This window comes from Platalea leucorodia (assembly GCF_965183815.1).
Source record: "Platalea leucorodia genome assembly, chromosome: 2".
Classification (NCBI taxonomy): domain Eukaryota; kingdom Metazoa; phylum Chordata; class Aves; order Pelecaniformes; family Threskiornithidae; genus Platalea; species Platalea leucorodia.
This window is the reverse complement of record NC_138824.1, coordinates 84,699,239-84,715,665: the sequence shown is the minus strand read 5'-3', so window position 1 is coordinate 84,715,665 and position 16,427 is coordinate 84,699,239. Positions and strand designations below refer to the sequence as shown.

The 16,427-nt window shown below is 38.1% G+C and overlaps 1 protein-coding gene across 3 annotated transcripts in view; it reads right to left on the bottom strand.

The window, feature by feature from the left end:
* Positions 1–16,141, bottom strand: part of CDKL5 (cyclin dependent kinase like 5) — a gene marked incomplete at both ends in the record, with an annotated part of 83,637 nt that extends 67,496 nt beyond the window's left edge. For all 3 annotated transcript variants that reach the window (XM_082304496.1, XM_082304497.1, XM_082304498.1), the window contains 2 exons: positions 15,499–15,533; positions 16,078–16,141. In XM_082304496.1, the coding sequence (XP_082160622.1) occupies positions 15,499–15,533; positions 16,078–16,141 (99 nt within the window). The remainder of the gene's footprint in view (positions 1–15,498; positions 15,534–16,077) is intronic.
* Between the last annotated feature and the right edge of the window lie 286 nt (positions 16,142–16,427).

Below are 16,427 nucleotides of genomic sequence, written 5' to 3'. Positions count from 1 at the left end.
AGTACATATAAAAATGTGCTAAGAGGCAACAGAAAGAATGGGCTGGTACCAGATTCTAAAACTGACCAGAAAAGACTACTTGTGGTAACTCATTAACTAAACAGATGTGTGTGCGTATACAATTGCGCATGGCTCTGTACACGTACACACATGAAACTGGAAGGACGCTGGTCAAGCAACAGAAGCTTATCTTCAGTAACATAAATTAAAAACTAGCGATTTCATTGAGAACAATATTGAATAGAAAGTGAGAAATACCACAGAGGGGCTGATCTCCCTTGATTTGCTTCTCTGATACTGACATCATCCGAGAGATCCAGTTTGCAGTCTCTATTTTATGTGATCTGGGGAACCTGGATGAAGGGGGGACTACATCCCAGAATTTCTAAATAGAAATACCACCCCACCCAGTTTGTTTTTTTTGAAACCTGCTAGAGTCCATGGGATAGATGTTTGGCCTCGCTTAAGCCTTCTTAAAGGTCACTAGTGAAGTTCCTACTGATTCTCTTTTGCTCCCCAAATAGTTTTGATTCCTTAGCCCTACAGCAACATTTATAGCAGTGGAAGCACGAAGACTTTAAAAAATTAGAGCAGGTTCAGAGCCCAGGCTGCAATTCCACCAGATAGTATCCTGTATACATTTCTTAACATCACTCTTCACTAGCTGATGCTTTGAGGGGGGGAAAAAAAAAGTACGCACCACTCGGATGAATTTTTCACACAAACAGTCACAGGGAATTTGATCCCGTAGAAGAAGCAGCTAGTCAGCTTTACTCTGCAGATGGCATTGCCTGTAACATATTTCTGTGCATAAACATGGCATTACTCCATCTCTGTTGGAAATGTTAATTGATTTCAAGAAGATAACTTGCCTCCTGGTCAAGATGTGTACTGTCAAAAGAAGAGGTAGGTGTAACCAGCCAACCAAGTTTTTTTGGTCCTATAGAATTTCATCTTTCCACACCTCAGTGCATGATTACTCTTATAAATGTCACCTACCTCTGTTGTACCTGAAAACCTTACAATTTAAAAAAAAAGTCTGTCTACAGTCAAAAGGAAATTTGATAATGATGGTAACCTTGTTCAGCCAAGGTTAAGTCTAAGAAAACCGCTTCACAATTAATTTTCAGCACACTGGAACCTGTGGTAATCTTCTGTTATTAGAACTGCATGTGAAAATATGCTTCGTAACACATACTTGGGAAGGAGTTCTTCTCAATATTACAAAGACTGTTTGTGGACTGAAAGATTAGGAGATACAGCAGCACCCAAACTAAGCTTTCTCTCTCAAAGCATTTTATGGCCAACCGATACTTAGTTGTTCAACAAGGCAGCACAATTCTATACTAAGAACTGAAAACAGAATAACAACAAACTTTTCAGAGGACATACGCATTTGTGAACCTTCTTTCTGCTGCAGAAGTATGTAACAGATCAGGGTAAGTATGAATAGGATATTGGGGGAGGCATTGAGAGAATACGCACACAAGCATGCACAAGCACGAGAAGAAACTGCACAACAAGGTTTCAAGAATAATTTCTATTGATAACAGAGAAAATTGTTCCCAGGATGGTGCTCCAATAGTAAAATTGAGTAAAACATTATGCCAAGCCCAGAAGGTTGCAGCACAGCTGACTCACAGGCAGACCCTGCATCCTAACAACAGGACGGCAACAAGGTTGCAGCTTATAACATAGAATCATAGACTGCTTTGGGATGGAAGGGACCTTTAAAAGTCATCTAGTCCATCCCCCCTGCAACTGGCAGGGACATCTACAACTAGAGCAGGTTGCTCGGAGCCCCATCCAGCCTGGCCTTGAATGTTTCCAGGGATGGGGCATCTACCACCTCTCTGGGCAACCCGTTACAGTGTTTCACCACCCTCATTGTAAAAAATTTCTTCCTTATATCCAATCTGAATCTACTCTCTCTTAGTGTAAAACCATTACCCCTTGTCTTATCGCTATTGGGCCTGATAAAAAGTCTGTCCTCATCTTTCGTATAAGCCCCCTTTAAGTACTGAAAGGCTAATACATATACCAGCCTTTCTCCTGTTAGCCCATCAGGGAAACAGATTGTAGACACAATTTTCAAACACAAATTCCAAACAAGGAAAAACAGATAACAGACTCATGGAAGTTGAAGTAAGACAGATTGAGGCTAAGGACCATCCCATAACAACGGACAACTTCTAAACATAAAATACATACAAAAGATGTAAGAACTAGTTTGTCATCACCACCAAGAAGAACTCCAGAGATGTAGCAGGGATTTGACAGCTACTTACCCTCGTCCTCCATCCTATACGCTGGAAATACTGCCCACGTGGGCACACACACACCTTTATACTTCTAGGAGTAGGGGTATGAGGGTACAAGCAAATGGAATCATGAAAGAATGGGTGTCGGTGAGTACAATCATTCCGCTTCAAGATCCTGCAAATATTCACTTTCCCGTTCCACAAGACTTACACTCGATTTTGTTATACTAATCTTTCTATGCTGCAGTACTCTACAGAAATTACTATTCACATGGAAGAAGAAATAGAAGATGCTTTATCAAAGTTTTTAAGGCGCAAGCAACTATAAACCGGAAAGCACTGTTGGTATCTGTTTCCAACAAAGAGTTGCCTGTGCTGTTCAGAAACAAATCCTCACTTTGCTACACATCTGGAAAAATGAAAATAGGATTCCATAAAGTGGGTGATTTTTTCATAATGGGCAAAGTTAAGCCATTATGTTGTAAGGTGTTAGGATTTAAAAGGGACTTGCATGAGGATCGGCCAAATTTAGCCGTCTAAGCTAAAATAATTCAGGGATGATATAATAAAAATGCAAATACTTTATAAATCCAGAGGGTGTTTTGGTTTTCCTATTAAACTAGAAGAAGCTTAAATTGATGATACCCTTTAGAACAAGAGAAGCTAGCATGCAATCGGACTATTCTTTATCAAAAGCAAGCAGAAGGCTCACTGAGCTGTATTGTCCAGGTGCAGCTAAATATAGCAAAAAAGAAGTATGTGTTCTGGAGAGTTTCAGAATTGTAATATATGTATAAGGGTTAGATAGCATAAAGAATGCTTCCAGTTCTGTGCAAACCTGTAACAACTGCTGTCAGTTGAAGAAAGACTGAGCATTATGCAGTCTTAACAAAACAGCCTCTGTTCTAGAGCTCAGTCTGGCCTCCCACTGTCTCCAAGGTTTCTTGATCACCATGCTTTGATGCCAGGCTTGTCTAGTCCCTTAGGCTTCTAGCTGAGATCAAACACCACATACGATAAGTGCAATTATTAAGTTCTTTGCACGAAATTTTACACATTTGTACACATTTCAAACAGCTGTAATGTTATAAATGGAAACGACTTTCCTTTTCTCCCCCATTTATTGTTGTCCAGGCTTTGAATGAGAAGTAAGTAGTGCTATACTTGAAAAGAAGTTACATATTTCAGGACTGTTTATTCAAAAAAAATATAAAGTTTTCTACATTTTTAGGAGGGCATTCCACCAATTAGGAGTTACACAGAACTGAGTAATCATGGAAAACTGAATTACTTTAACCAGGACATTCAGAAGGACACCTTACTATTTAAAAAACACACTGTAGTCCTTACTGATGAAAAAATACGTGTGCCAAGAAGAGCCTATAGCTTTCAGACGAAGTGAAATGCTGGGAAAGTTCTCACTATTATTGTCAATGTTTGACCTACACTGTCAAATGTTGCTTTTCCAGGAGTCCTGGCTTAAAAAAAAGGTTTTAAATTCATAAAAACAATTAAGAAAATAAGTTAATGTAATTGGTATATTCAAGACACTAGTGTAGTAACATTTTAGACCAATGTGGCTTCTACAAATAATTTTGAAAGCCCGCTAGGTGATCCAGATGCATTTTTACCCATGGTACATTTAATAATCTACATTAGTGATCTTCTCAAACACTGAACTGTGCTCTATTTTACTGGCCTTTATTTAGATAGATGGAGCTTTCAGAGATCACTGATTAACCTAATACTCTTAGAGCTGCTCACATGTCCTACAAAAGTTTAAGAAGTCCACAAGAATCCCTCACAGGAAAACAATTAGCCTAAAATTTAGCAATACAATTTTCTTTGCACCAATTACGCTACACAGTAATTCGCAATTTGATGACAAGGCTACACTGTAATCCAATATTCAAGCAAGTTCATACTACTACAGATGCAGTCCTATAATTAGCCATATGTTGTTCCTTCTCCCATATATTAATTTGCATTAACTATAAATTCCCTAGCCTGCACCACTACTTTCCTAATGACCCAAGACCATACATGAGGTCTCAAATCCTCATCGATTTCAATTTCTTCTGCTACTGCTTCTAAGAAATACTGCAGTCAGGTTCTTAAACTTTCATTTTCAGCATAGCATTTTCAACTTTTTGCAAGAAAGAATAATTTGTATGGATACTCTTGCTTTGTGTGCTCATCACATCTACACTTAAAAATAAGATTTCACTTACAAGTGCAGTAGAATGAGATACAGCACTACAAGCTGTTTGCAACTGAAAGCCATTAGGGGCAGCCACAGAACACACTGCTGCAGGTCTAAATGATTCCTGTATTATTACAAGTGTAATGACATATAATCCGTTTGCAGATGGGAGTATGCAGCAACTACTAAGGAGTATGTTTATTTATTGGCAATATTCCAAGGAAAAGCGTTATTCGCGGCATAAGCAGTAACCTTTCACTTAGTCAAACCAGTACCCATAGCAGGAATTCATGCAACATACTATGTAAAAGAAAGACAGAGTTTCTTTAAGAAGAAAAAGAGAAGTGCAACAGACATCTCGTTAATCTAGAGCCATTAGTGCGACAAACTGGAAGAAGCTGTGTGACTAAAAGAAATACTGATCTGAGATACTGTGATTGTTACAAATTACTTATCTTTGACTTAATTTAAATTGAAAACCATCAGTAATACATTTCACATATCCTCCCCAAGGTAAGATGAACCACTCATTATTTTTAACTCAGGCTTCTATGCCTTCTTCAGTTTCCTGCATTACTGGAGTATAAGGGTGATCACCTGTTTCTCTCCCTCCCCCTTCTTGTTCTGAAGAACTTCTGCAGCATCAGGTGTCTCTGCATCCCAGCTTTGTGCTGCATGAAATTCCATTACCCAACGTTATAACGGCCAAGCCAACTTAAGGCATCCTTATTTGTGGCACTGAAAGTAACACCCTTGCACTGTACTGCTTTAAATTCAACACACCTGGAAAAAAAAAAAAAATCTTAGTATCCCCTTCCACAGCAAGTTAGTTTCTCCCCTCCGAAAGCTCTCTCTCTCTCATCTTTCCCCTGCACCTTCCATTTCTAAACTAGCCTTTGGGGAGAAAGGAGGGAGGGAACGCCAATTCTGAATACTGAATACCGCCCACATCTGCGCAGGGCTCATAACACGACAAGGACAAAGGAGGAGGTAAGGGAATGGAGTATCCTACAAGGGACCTTTCATACAGCAGCCTGGATTGTCATAGAAGAATCAAAGGGAAACACCACAACTGTGGACATGAAAGCAGCACCGTTCCATTGACGTGGCTACAGACGGACTGATCAACGTGAATAATGAAAACCATTACATTTAATGCATTTATTTTCATGCCTACTTTGTACAACCTGGCCCGGTCCTCTTAAAGAAATCATTGTACATGACTGAATAAGATAGCGAGGGCTCATATAAAAACAAATTAAAAAAAAAAAATCCTTGAAATAGAGCATACCATAGCAATCTATAGCAGAAGTAACAGACAGAAGACAACATAATACAACAAAAGCAATCAAAAGGAGACCTGGGACTACCTTACTTTATCCTCTCATCCTATATAGCCTTAAAAGTGTGAAAGACAAGTGTTTACTTCAATTACTCCCAGGACTCAGACTTCTGTGAAACTGGGACAACACCAGAGATCTGTTGTTTTTTTTTTTTTTTTTTTTTTTTTTTTCCACTGGAGCTGGTAAATCATTTGAGAGTTGGAGAGCTTCCTCAAAATTAATGCTTTAATGGTTTTTATTAAGAGATAACTTAAGAAACAACTCTTTTTAAAAAAAGAAGGCAGAAAGAGACAGACTTGGGAATAGGATTGTGAAGAAAAGAAATAAAAGGCAGCAATCTTGTGATACAGAGAATATTATAGCCCACCTTGGGGGTGGGAGGGGAGCAGAGACCACATAGTCAGCTGTCTTCTCAACTGGTGGGATCTCAGCAACTTAGTTTCTACCCCCCAGTCTGCACAACTATCTGATCTTTGGAACAATAACAGTACACATATGAATCTTCCACTTAGTTTAGTATAAATCAGGACTTCATTGACATCAGTGACATTTAAAACTTATTAATATAATGCTAATCTGACTGCCTGTTTCCCCCTGCCACAGGGAACTGAGAGGGCTATGGAAGAGGCTCAGGTTCAGGTATAGACAAATGCCACAACGCATCAATGAAAAATGAAAGCTTTAGAAACTTCCAATACCACATTAGCATCTACCCTGCATAGTAAGCAGTTATAGATGTCCATTGATGTCATTTATATATACATATAGGAAACTGATAGCCGAAGTGAATTAGCACTGATGAAGCTCGCCTCTCACTGCTGCACTCAAGGGAACGCCATGGAAGCAGAGTATGGAAGCCCATGAAAGAAATACTATATACCTAATATTTCAAACCAGAATTCTCTAAGGAATTCAAAAGGTTATTCATTGCCTAATGGTGAAGTTGAAGCAAACGGTTATTAAAGAGTTAATATGATTTTCAGCACTGCAGCTTGCCTAATAGCTCTATTTTCCTCATGTGATACTCAAGACAGATCTTAACTCTGACTACTGCAAACATTTACTACTGGCACACTTTACTTCAGAAGCTCAATACAGGTCTCATGTTCACTGTATGCATTTCACACATGTTTTTGGCACAAAAACACATCCGTTGAGTTGGTGCTTTAGCCTGAGGAAAAACAGCATTAAGTGCAATAATCCTCCATAGGTAAGCTGGCATGACTGAAAGAAAATGGTATGCTGCCCAGAGATTTGCCTTCGGCCATGATTAAAAACAAAAATCTTGCCACAGAGCCAAAACACATTTGATTAGTTGTGAAAATTAGCAATGTTGCTTTTAATTGCATACAAAACTCAAAGAAAAAGATCAGCAAAATTTTTAGGACATAACCAAATAGAGGCAGCAACGAGACAGCAATAGTAACAGTGAGAGAATATGTGACATAAATCAGTAGGATTTGGCACTGTACTTTTTACCTGGTTTTAGGTGAAGGATAGTTATATGCAAATTGATGATATATTAAAAAATGTGTAAAGACAGAATACTTTACACAGTATACAGAAATATCAGTTAATACTTTAAACAGTATGCACAGGCAAGTAGAAGACTTAAAGGAGAGATGCCTTCAAGCACAGGATAAGGTAGTAAAAAATACACTGCTGGCATAATCTGTACTAGAATATTCTGGTGATAATGACTTTCCAGTAGCACTGTACCAATTAGAGACTGTGAATACTGTAGGGAGTATTACAACATGCCTGCCCTGTTCTTAATCTATTGTTTACCTCTAACAAAGTCACTTTTAAGATACTGAGCTAGCTGAACTCAACTGACTCAAAATGACCATTCTTGCGTATATCAGAGTAGTAAATTGGAAAAAGTCTACGCATTACTCAGCTTTCAGCTTTACTCTGAAATGATAAAACTGAGTGCTCAAAATGCTCCTAGCATAATTCAAATTTTGCTGGAAGGTTCTAATTTTGAAAGTCAATTGTATATGAAGAAATACAAATATTTAAAATATGCTTTACCTGAATTGAATCACTTGTCACGTAATGCTAAGCGCTCTGCATTATTATCTTCTATTGCTTACCACTGCAGTCTGTTTTCCGTAACTTTTAGCAGCACTATTTTCGTATTTGCCTTCAGATCAGTCATTAAAATGTTGAATAGCAATATCATACCTAGTATCTATCTCTGTCAAAAGCAGATAGAAATACCTCTCCTTAACTCACAGTATTACAAAAAGTTTAGTGAAATACAAACACCAAGAACCAGAAACTTCTCAATCAGCACAGCTAGTATTCTGGGGTTCAAATACCAGACAGTGCTAGTTTATTCTCTAGCTGAGTAGTCAAAATCTGAAATCAGCTTACACTACCTCCGTCATACGAAAGATTACAATGTTCGGGGAAAAAAAAAAAAATGCATACCGCAATCTGTACTTAGTTTGGGAACTCAGATTTTTCATTTACTCATCATTTCATTTCTCAGTCATCCAAACAAGAACTACTGTCAAATCAGTCCAATCCGGAAGTAAAAGAAAAAAGAGTTGCATCCAATTCAGTACAGAAGATAATAGCAGAAAAAAGTCGAAGATAAACTGCAATGAAGACTGTATTCTTCAGTCCAAGCACTTGCCTTAACACATGCTGGAGAGCTAAGGAACCTCGAAAGCCAGATCTAAAGCAAGGATGTCAGAAAACACAACACACTGAAGATAAACACAACTTTTACAAACAAGTACACTTACCTTTTAATTTTGACACTAAAGAGAAACTGATCAACATAAAAAGAAGGGTTAGCAGATGTCCAGTGAGAAGAGTAAGACAATGTTAATATCATCAGCAGATATATGAGTCGGAGAAGGGATTCTAACATCTAGCAGGCAAATTCAGAACTCCGTTTTTATGATAACATCGGAGACCCCAAATTTTCTATGAGTATGAAGCTCTCGTTCCCTCTGTGAGAGCAGCATGACCAGGTCCCAGGTGCCTGCACACAAAATGCGAGCATCACGGGAAACAAACAGGAGGAACTAGGAGTCAGTGCAGTTATAGAAATATGCGTTATCTGAACTACCTGTCATCCTAGGTGATGAAATCACTCATTAGGATTACAGATGTGGTGGGATAGCTTGCATGACCACGAACAGAGTCAGGATATTTTGAGGAGGATGAGCTAAGAAGGCAAGGAGATTCTTGCAAAGGAAAGGGAAGCTTGAATGCATGGATATTTGCTTTGAAATAGGTATGAAAAAAGTCAAAAGTTTTTGTGTGAGGGTTAAGAGGACAGAACAACACAGGTGACATTAGGGTCACAGGTCACAGAACAACACAGGTCACAGAACAACACAGGTCACAGAACAACACAGGGACATCTGCTTCAAAGCATCTGATCAAGAGAGCAAAATAGATAAAGCCTTCTTAAGGGAAGTCTTACATTAAAGTCCAGTATCCACGGAGGACTTAGAGCACTACAACATCTGCTGCAAGGGCAATACAGCACAGTGGAGACAATCAGGAGATTTCTGGAAGATGCAGAAGGCAATTTCTTCACACAACTGACCAATAAACCACTGGGAATGTGAAGGTTGATGATAACCTAAGAGGCAGTGACAATGTGTAGCCACCCTGACCAAAAGACGACTGTACATCGAGGAGTTCGCCTGGGGAAGCCCAGGCCTGTGCTGCGCAAGTCCCTTGGCCGCAGGACAAACTCAGCCAGCTCACCGTAACAGAGGCGCCTCCCACTCAGCACCCGCAATTACATCACCTGCGTGGCCTTGCCTTTAATCTAAAAGCACAGCAAGAAGTTTGCACATCAACACCCGTTCTGTTTGACAGTAGAAACGATGAATAGAGTTTTCTTGTAAGAAAATCCTCCAATAGCTTGAATAATGAAAATGGGGTAACCGCTTCTCACAGACACAGTGTGCACAGTGTGCTGCGCCCCGACCAGAAGCCCATTTGATGCTGCACAACTCAAGGTTCCCAGCATCTAAAGGGATGTAAGATTACCTTTACCATTTTTACTTTATTAAAGCTAACGCTATAAAAAAATAGCACTTCAAATGACATTTTACAGAGTCTGAGTGCTTTTCTTACTGGGATTACAACTGACCAGCATCTCCTGATGTAAAACACCATAATATAGTGGAATTTAAGATCCTGAAAGAATTAAGAAAGAGGGACAGTAGAATTACAATCCTGGACCTTCAATAGAACAGATTTCACCTTGTTCAAGGATCTGCTTAGAGACAGCCCTAAAGGGTAAAGGGGCCTAGGAGGGCTGGTTGTTCTACAAGGATGGCTTCCTCAAAGCACAGGAATGGCCCACTCCAACACGCAGTAAGCTGGGAAAAGTTTCTTGAGCTGGCCAGTATGGGTAAATGGGGAATTCCTGACTGAGCTGAAATACAAACAAGTACTGCAAAGAGTGCAGAAGTAGAGATGGGCTACCTGGAGGAACAGAAAAACATTGGTTTCAAAGGGAAAACTGAGGAAACCGTGACCCTGCTGGTCAGTAGGGGATCTAGTGATAAAAGACATGGAAAAGGCTGATACACTCAAATGAAATCTAATGATTGCTACATACGCATACGCACTATATTTTCTAATGAGTAAACTATACGTTTATTTAAGATGTCAGTAAATATTTCTTTCGGATATTCTGAGACACACACAAAACTTATCAGAAGACAATGCAAGAATATTACCGAAGGCTCAAACAAGACAAAATTAAATACTAGGCTAAGAGGAAATTGCCTGGAAGTATTAAACCTATTAAAAAGGTTATTCTTCATTATTCTTCAATGTACTGAAGTGGCCAAATAAGTCTGTAAACTAACGTTTCTTTTTGTTTGTTTTTAATAAGGGAATTCAATGGTGTTTTTCCTAAAGAAAAAGGTATAAAATACCAATACCAGAAAGAACAACCAAAACCAGACAAGCTTCTAAAATAAAAGACCAGAAAAAACATCTTATTAGGCAGGAGATGTTGTACATATAAGAACAACTGGCATTAAATTTCTAAATCATTGAACTGTATCCCCTCAGGCTCCAAGGACTCTGATAACACACAGCACGTAGCAAGAGAAAGGATAAGCCTAGGAGAATTCATAAATTTCTACCATGCTTTTAGAGAATTTGCATCACCACACACCTTCCTGCACACCTAGCTAACCTAAAAAAAACCCATAAATTTATACATACAGATATATGTATGTAGGCATCTTCCCTTTTGCATATTTTCAGTGTGTTTTCCCTGCAAGTTTCTGTCAGCTCCCCACACCAGCAGGTCTAAAAGTGGAAAACCATCAGCTACCACACTTTGTTATCTATATAATGATCAGCTTTAGGTGTCTAGGTGTTTTATGCTCGTTTATTAAGATGCAGTCTACTCCTTATTTACCAGATAATAATGAAATCCTGCTCTGAAGGAAAAAACAACGTTATTTTTTACAGACTTCCACCTGTGTCCTTCTCAAACATTTAACTGAACATTGATAAAACCCTGGTTAGATAAAGCAAACCACTATGCATGCTCGGCGGATGGGAGCTAAAGAAGAAGTTAGAATCACTGCTTTCAAAGCATTAGTAGAACACCTTTGGCTTGTTTGCCTGCTAGTATGAACCCTTCTTCCTCTCCAGCCTGGCCCTGTGGTGAGCTCTGCCTCATCCTAACAAATGACCCCCTGTGCCAGTGTCATCATCTTGCCTACCCAGACACAGTCTCCACTTATCTTGGTCATCCAAGGATGTATTCTCCTCATTTCTACAAACTCCTCCTACTTGCAGCTACAATTTTCAATGTTTCCCCTATATACACAGTTTATTATCTCTCAGTATATCAATACCTTCCCTTTTCACACTTTCAGTTTAATTTTTTCCTCTAGGCTTCTTCCTTCAGTGTGCCTGTCTTTGGACACCTATGGCTCTCCCACAGCACCTTCCTATCATTTTATTGATTTTAAGTCACAATATTGCCCTATTAGCTTTGTATCTGATGTCAGAGTCCTCCTAATACTTGTGCCTAAGTCCCTATTAGCAAAGGATAACTCTGCATGAAGCTGCAGGCCCACGTTGCAAAGTAAAGGTGATAGTGGTTTTATTTAAAAGGCAAATATTTGACAAGTCTGAAACATAAGCAAAGATTCTTTTCCTCAGCCATGATCTCTGACTGAACTGTTCAAGTGGCTTTTCTTTTCAGAAAACATAGCTGAGGTCCAGCAAATAAGCCAAGACCGCCTATTTTAATAGTTTGTGAATATAAAATGTATTTCCAGTACTTTCAAACACAACGTACTCCAGTATATCTCCTTATGAAAAGTCCTCTCATTAAAAGGAAAAAAAAAAAAAAACCACAACAGAAAAAAGCTTTTCAGAACATCAGATCTGCTTTATCTCAACATTATTTGTATTAGCTTCACATCAGAAAAAAAAAAAAAACAGATAAACAAGTAATCCTTATGCACAAACCACAATTAGCAATAAAGGATTTGTGATAAAAACATGCTGTATAATAATGTAAACACAGTCATTCTAGAGGAGCTACTTTAGCTTTTCTAATAATGTTCCCTTAGCAAAGAAAAAAACACATATAATAATGACAAGGTATTTGTTCCTTATGCCATTCTCTCCGATTTAAATCCATATACACACGCCAATGAAATGCACTGGGGCAAAAAACTACATATTTATTGAAGCACTAGTGGATTATATGTTGGAAAATTGTTGCAATTAGGGGCCAGCTCCTCATTTCACACAAGATTTACCCTCTTACAATGGAGACACATTGACCTACAGTAGCTGAGAATTTGATCCTGGCATGTTACCACTATTTACAAAGATGAATATGAATACTTCTACATTCAAATTCTTAGACATAATTGCTAGCTTTGCACAAAAAGAAAAGCAATACATGCTGAGGGAACATAACCAAGGACGGCCTGGTGTATACCATACAGATGTTAAAAATACTGCAACATTCTCTAGTTTTTATGCTGTTTCTGGGCTTCTTAGGTGGTGCTAAATAGACTTACTATGTTATGCACTCAAAGTTCAACTGTGTTACCTGCAGACAGATCATGTGGAAGAACTTCTTACTTTCTTCATTCGTACTAAAAAAAGTATGCCCATCAGCAGCCAAACAGTAAAAAAAACCACATATCATTGCATTTCCCAGTAATTCTGTTAAGACTTCATGAAAGTGAATTAAATCTCTGTTTTCCTATAGAAGTAGGAAAGTTGTATTAAAAAACAGATCTTGATCAAGGAGAACAACTACATATACCATCCTGCAATACGTTTTTTTCTTCCTTTGTATTCAAGTAGTTTTTCTTAACGCACAACCTTTGTTATCATGGTTTGGTAGAAATTTCCATTTTAAGCTAATTAGTGACTGGGTTTAGGCCTCACCTAAACCCCGCCCCTTTAGTTTATAACATCTTTGATGTCACAGGAATTTGAATCTTCTCCCCTTTTCTTCCTCCCTTCCCCTTCCCATTAGAAAGGTGCTTCTCTACAACTTCAGTTCTGTTATGCTCATTCTAGTCAATGATTGCTATCAGAGCCTTAAAATTTCTGTCTGTATTTTGGATCTTTTCTGTCTTACGGTAAATGAAAATCTGGAGCAAACGGGCAGCATCTTTTCACATCTTGAAGCTCCAATTTATACTGTCCCTTCAACTCTGTTCCTTTATAGCCACTTTTCCTCCATATTTAAAAGGAATAAGCCAAATAAAAAAATAATTAAATCCATCAAAACTGTAGAAACTAGTAAATAATTCTATTTATTATGGTGCCTATAATTAAACATGAACTAAACTCTTGTGGCAATTATCAAATGTTTTCTTAACAAACCTTGTATATCTAGGCAACAAGCAGGATGTGTCTGCTCTGAATCTCTGCAGTACCTTGCAAAAGAGCTGGGGACAGGTCTCTCTCACCATATTTTACCAAGGTGTAAAAGGAAAAAGTTAAGATGAAAAACAGCCAGGGGAAGGATGGGAAAAAAAGACGCATGTCAAAGTTTAACTTTTAGATAGTTATTCTTTTTTGGTAAAACAGATAGCCCCTAAAGTCATCTGCTCTTAGAGGCTGGGTGCACCTTGTTTTAAGGTAAGTGAGAATCATAAATCAGTAAACTTAAAATAGCAACATACCTCGCCTTTTCTTCAGATCTCCAAATACTGGAAACTCTAGGTCTTAGTAAACCCCCTTGCTCAAAGCTTTAATAAATACCACTTTGTTTTAGAACTTGAATACAGTTGTTTTGATTAAGCTTGAATCTGCAGAAAAAAATGGTGTGACCACCTAAAAATTTAGATCCTCACAAGCAAGTCAGCGCCATTACACTGTAAGCTGCAGGAAGAAGCACCTCCCCTCCCTCTGGTAAAGGAAAGCCTTTCCTTTCTAGTCATCTGTACAGTACACTGTAAGGTATTCCTATAGGAACTCAGACCACAGATTACCCTGCTGTTATACTATACTCTTAGAGTACTGAACTCTTTCGGATGGGGACATGACTAAAGACATGCAGAGCTTAAATTTCACTCAGCACTGCAGGAAATCCTAGAAACTTCTTAAGTTTTGGTGAGGTTACCTTCCATAAAGAAGAGAGCTGCCTAGTATAAACTGTATTGTCACTACGGAGGTGCTCTCAAACTATTTGCTCTGAATTATTATTCCATAACTATCTAAAAATATCCAATTTACCAAAGCCATTCTATTGAGTGTTATAGTCTCCCCCAAGCCTGACAAGGCATCAGCTTGAGATAATTAGAACTTGGAAAGATCCTTTTTAAACTTTAAGTCAGTGTAATAGTGTAAACCACTCCAAATATATGTCCAGTGTAAAAATCCTTCTGTGTACATGCTAAAAGCCACCACAGGAACGCAGGCCCTCTTGCACAGTGTTAACTTTTTCTAGAAAAAGGTATGAACTACATACAAAAACTTTTATATATTCTTGGATGACTACAAATGAATCCTTCTATGATTCTGAAATGTTTTGCTTCAGAGAAGTAGAAGTTATTTTGTTACATGACTACACTGCAGCTTCAAAGACAGCCAAGTACTTCATATCAGAGTTCCCTGTTGATGAGCAGCAAGTTCAGATACATCCAGCTTACACAGTAGTTAAAATAGTGTAGACAGGTTGCCAGACTTCATTTTTGTCTGAAACAGGATTTTTTCTTTCCTTTTTTACTTCCAAATTAAAACCAACAAGCATAAAAGTCAGTGCTTTCTTACCGCAGTTTGATTGTCCAACAGCTGTAGAAATTCCACATGGATCCCACTCCCTTCCCCCACAAGACAGGTAAGCGCTTATACAGTAGTATTTGGCAATTAATGTGACATTCTAATTGCGACTGAGCATAAACTGCATTCCAAAACAACTACTTTTTTTTTTTTTTAAAAAACCAACTCTCTTAGTTTAGATTAATGAAACGTTAGTAATACTTCATATATCTCAGACAAGTATTAAACACCAAAAAATGGAGGTTTGGTACCAGATGTAGCCATTTCCTCTGAGAGTATTGCAATTAAAAAACTGAGTAACTGACTGCAAGAAAAAGCCCAGCCCAGCTGCCGAATCTCGTACACAGTAACATCTCAGTTCTCATCAAGTCATTGTTTCACCCAAATAGGAACATTCATCTCTGACTTAAAGCAATTTACTTACCTTGTGTCTGCATTTAAGTACAACGCCATAGGCTCCTGAAACAAGGAAGAAAAGAGATAAACCATCTCAAAGCAGACAAAAAAGCAGCAAGATAAAACAGTCTTCAGTCACTTCCTGGCTATAAAAATAATATTGTTCCCGGTATTATTATGCAGAACTTGCACATACAAGTACCATACTAAATTTCTGTGCACTGAAACAATTTTATAAAAATTGCTTGAAAGTAAATGGATTTTAAAATGCTGAAATTATTTTTTTTTAAATATACTTGCAGAGAAGTTTGCTAACTTGCATCTCCCCACTATCACTACAGAGAAATTAATATAGTAAACTTTTAAAATAAACCAAACAACCCCTCCCCAAAACACAAAGCTGTCCCATTTCTCTTCCTTTTCTTTCATCTTCCAAACTTCTCCTTCCATCTGAGAACGGAATTAGAAGGAGCTGTAGAGAATAAACTGATGTTTCTTAAGATTTGCATACAACCAATATTTTGCAAATGAAAACTTACTACCATCAAGAGAACTAAGTCAAACCTATATAAAATTCTAATTAATTTTTTATTAAGATACTACTTACCTTCACCTACAACCCCAAGGATCTCAAATTTATTCATCACATTACCAATGTTAGGAATCTTCATCAAGACAAATTCCTCTTACGGTGAGAGCCACAAAACATGGCACAATGGGGAGCGTCCAAAGATTTTGCAAAAGGCAATTGTGAAAAAGCTCTTGGAAAAAAAAAATTCCACCTTGATCAACCAGACTTCTCACACCCTTTCTTAATTTTTAGGCAGTCAGTAGCTTCCTGGGGAAAGAAGAGAATAATGTAATTAGTACTTTGTTTTATTTCAGTAAGAGAGCGCAGTGGTATATATAGATCACACCAATACTGTCTAACAGAAAATTAATTTACGTCTTCATTTT